At 45.6% G+C, this 2,327-nt stretch overlaps 1 protein-coding gene across 1 annotated transcript; it reads right to left on the reverse strand.

The window, feature by feature from the left end:
* Nucleotides 1–91: 91 nt before the first annotated feature.
* Nucleotides 92–1,100, reverse strand: LOC149430911 (olfactory receptor 51E1-like). Its single transcript, XM_089665927.1, has one exon. The coding sequence runs from the start codon at nt 1,077–1,079 to the stop codon at nt 129–131; it is 951 nt and encodes a 316-aa protein (XP_089522053.1). The 5' UTR covers nt 1,080–1,100; the 3' UTR covers nt 92–128.
* Between the last annotated feature and the right edge of the window lie 1,227 nt (nt 1,101–2,327).

The following is a 2,327-nucleotide window of genomic DNA, read 5'->3' on the forward strand; positions in this document are numbered from 1 at the left end:
GGGCCTAACCCTTCCTCTGTCGCTAAAATTACCCGCTGGCATTGGACCTCTCGTTCTTCTCATTCCTCTCACTCTTCATTTCTCGGTATTTTCATGTGCTTAGCGTGAGCCTCAAACCTTAACATGTTTTACTCGGACTTTATTAATTTGCTGAGAAATTTACTAAGCCTGTTTCGAATCTGCTTGGTTTTAATGCCATAAACTAAGGGGTTAATCACTGGGGGAAGGAGGAGGTAAACATTTCCAAAAATAATAGGAAGGTTTGGAGCCATGGGATTTGGATACCGGTGCACCACAGAAAGGCCAATGAGGGGGATGTAGTAGAGAAGGACGGCACATATGTGGGCGGAGCAGGTGCTGATGGCCTTCAGACTGGCCTCGGCCAGCAGACACACCGCCGTCTTTACGATCAGCAGGTACGAGATGGAAATGAACATGGAGTCCATGCCCATGGTATAGAGGATGATAAAGAGGCCATAGACAATGTTGACCTTTATGTCATTGCAGGACAACTTCATGATCTCTTGGTGGAGGCAGTAAGAATGTATCAGTGAGTTTCTCTGAAACAAGGGAAGCCTCTTAATAAGAAATGGGAGAGGCATCATCCCTAGTAACCCTCTTACTAATATGAACGAGGAGATCTTTGCAATGTTTCGGTTAGTTAAGATGGCAGCATATCGAAGTGGGTTGCAAATGGCCACATATCGGTCTAAAGCCATGGCCAGCAGTATCCCAGAATCCAGAGCGGATAGGAAGTGGATGAAGAACAACTGAGCCACACACAAGTTGAAGGCGACCTGTCGCCCATCAAACCAGAAGATCCTCAACATCTGAGGCATGACTGTGGTGGCCATTAGGATTTCCACAACTGATAGCAGGAAGAGGAAGATGTACATGGGTTCATGAAGCTCATGGTCCACCTTAATGATATAGAGAAGAGTAGAATTCCCCAGGATGGCTGTGATATACATTATCACAATGAGTAAACCAAACCAGAAATTATAGTTCTCCATGTTCGGTACACCAGCGAGAATGAATTCATTGATACCACTGCATGATGAGTTGTTGGTCTCCGCCATGTCTTGTAGATGGTCACCAAAGCCGCATCCTGTCCTGTAACAGGAGAGAGACACATCAGGCACATGATAGGACATTTCTGAGCTTACCATTACCTTCTTCGAGAAGATCTTTGACAAAACCATCCATTTTTAATGTGACAAAGACCAAATTTAGTTATATTAATATTGAAAATAAAATTGGCCAGAAGTTCTTAAAACAAAAAAGCAGCTATTGCTGTATTATTCACAGCCTTCCTGGCAACGCCCGTCCTCACTCTGCTCCAAGGTCCAGAACCCGTCTTTTTCTTTATTGAACAGCATGATTCAACCCACTTCCTGTGACTACAGGACATCATGGTCCCACCCCCTGGGGGGGGGGACATCACCAAGGCATCCAGGTCCTCACAGAATTCTGCAGAGAATGGTGCCATGCATTGATGTCCTATGCAGCATTCAGGACCCACCCATCCCTGGAGAAAGAAGGGGAAAAGGAGGACCTGTTATGTCATGATGACGTGGCTGGACTATAGGTAGGTGCCTACTAAATGGGTATATTATATTTTTTTTACTGTTATGCCTTGTCTATACTTATGATTGCACTTCTAAGCTGGTGGCTTAGAGGACGTTGGGGTTAACTATGCTGACCACGTTTCCGGTGCTTTTCAGGATGACCGCCCTCTGCTGGATGCAAGTAGATAAAATGAGGAGGCCATCTTGAGATTGGGTCACTCCATGAGTGGGAACTGGAACAGGAGATTGCTGCAGTTACCTTGCTTTTGTGTGTTCCCCTTGGTGGGAATCTAGTTGTAGGCTCCAAAACATGGGCTGATGGACTTGTCCAAGGGCTCTATGGACTTTAATGACTCTCTTTCTGTGATTCAAAAGGTATGATTACCTCATGGGCAGGGGCACAGGTGCAAGTAGATAAAAGTAGGAAGCCATCTTGAGATTGGGTCGCTCCATGAATGGAAACTGGAACAGGAAATTGCTGCAGTTGCTTCGCTTTTGTGTGTCCCCTTGGATGGAACCTAGTCAGGGTTCCAAAACATGGGCTGATGGACTTGTCCAAGGGCTCTATGAACATTAATGACTCTTTCTTTTTCTGTGATTAAAAAGGTATGACTACCTCAGGGATAGGGGCACAGGTGCAAGTAGATGAAAGGAGGAAGCCATCTTGAGATTGGGTCACTCCATGAGTGGGAACTGGAACAGGAGATTGCTGAAGTTTTTTTGCTTTTGTGTCTCCTCTTGGTGGGAACCGAGTCAGGT

Source organism: Staurois parvus, unplaced genomic scaffold, assembly GCF_062004578.1.
Source record: "Staurois parvus isolate SC_StPar_1 unplaced genomic scaffold, SC_StPar_1.0 ptg002413l, whole genome shotgun sequence".
Taxonomy (NCBI): Eukaryota; Metazoa; Chordata; class Amphibia; order Anura; family Ranidae; genus Staurois; species Staurois parvus.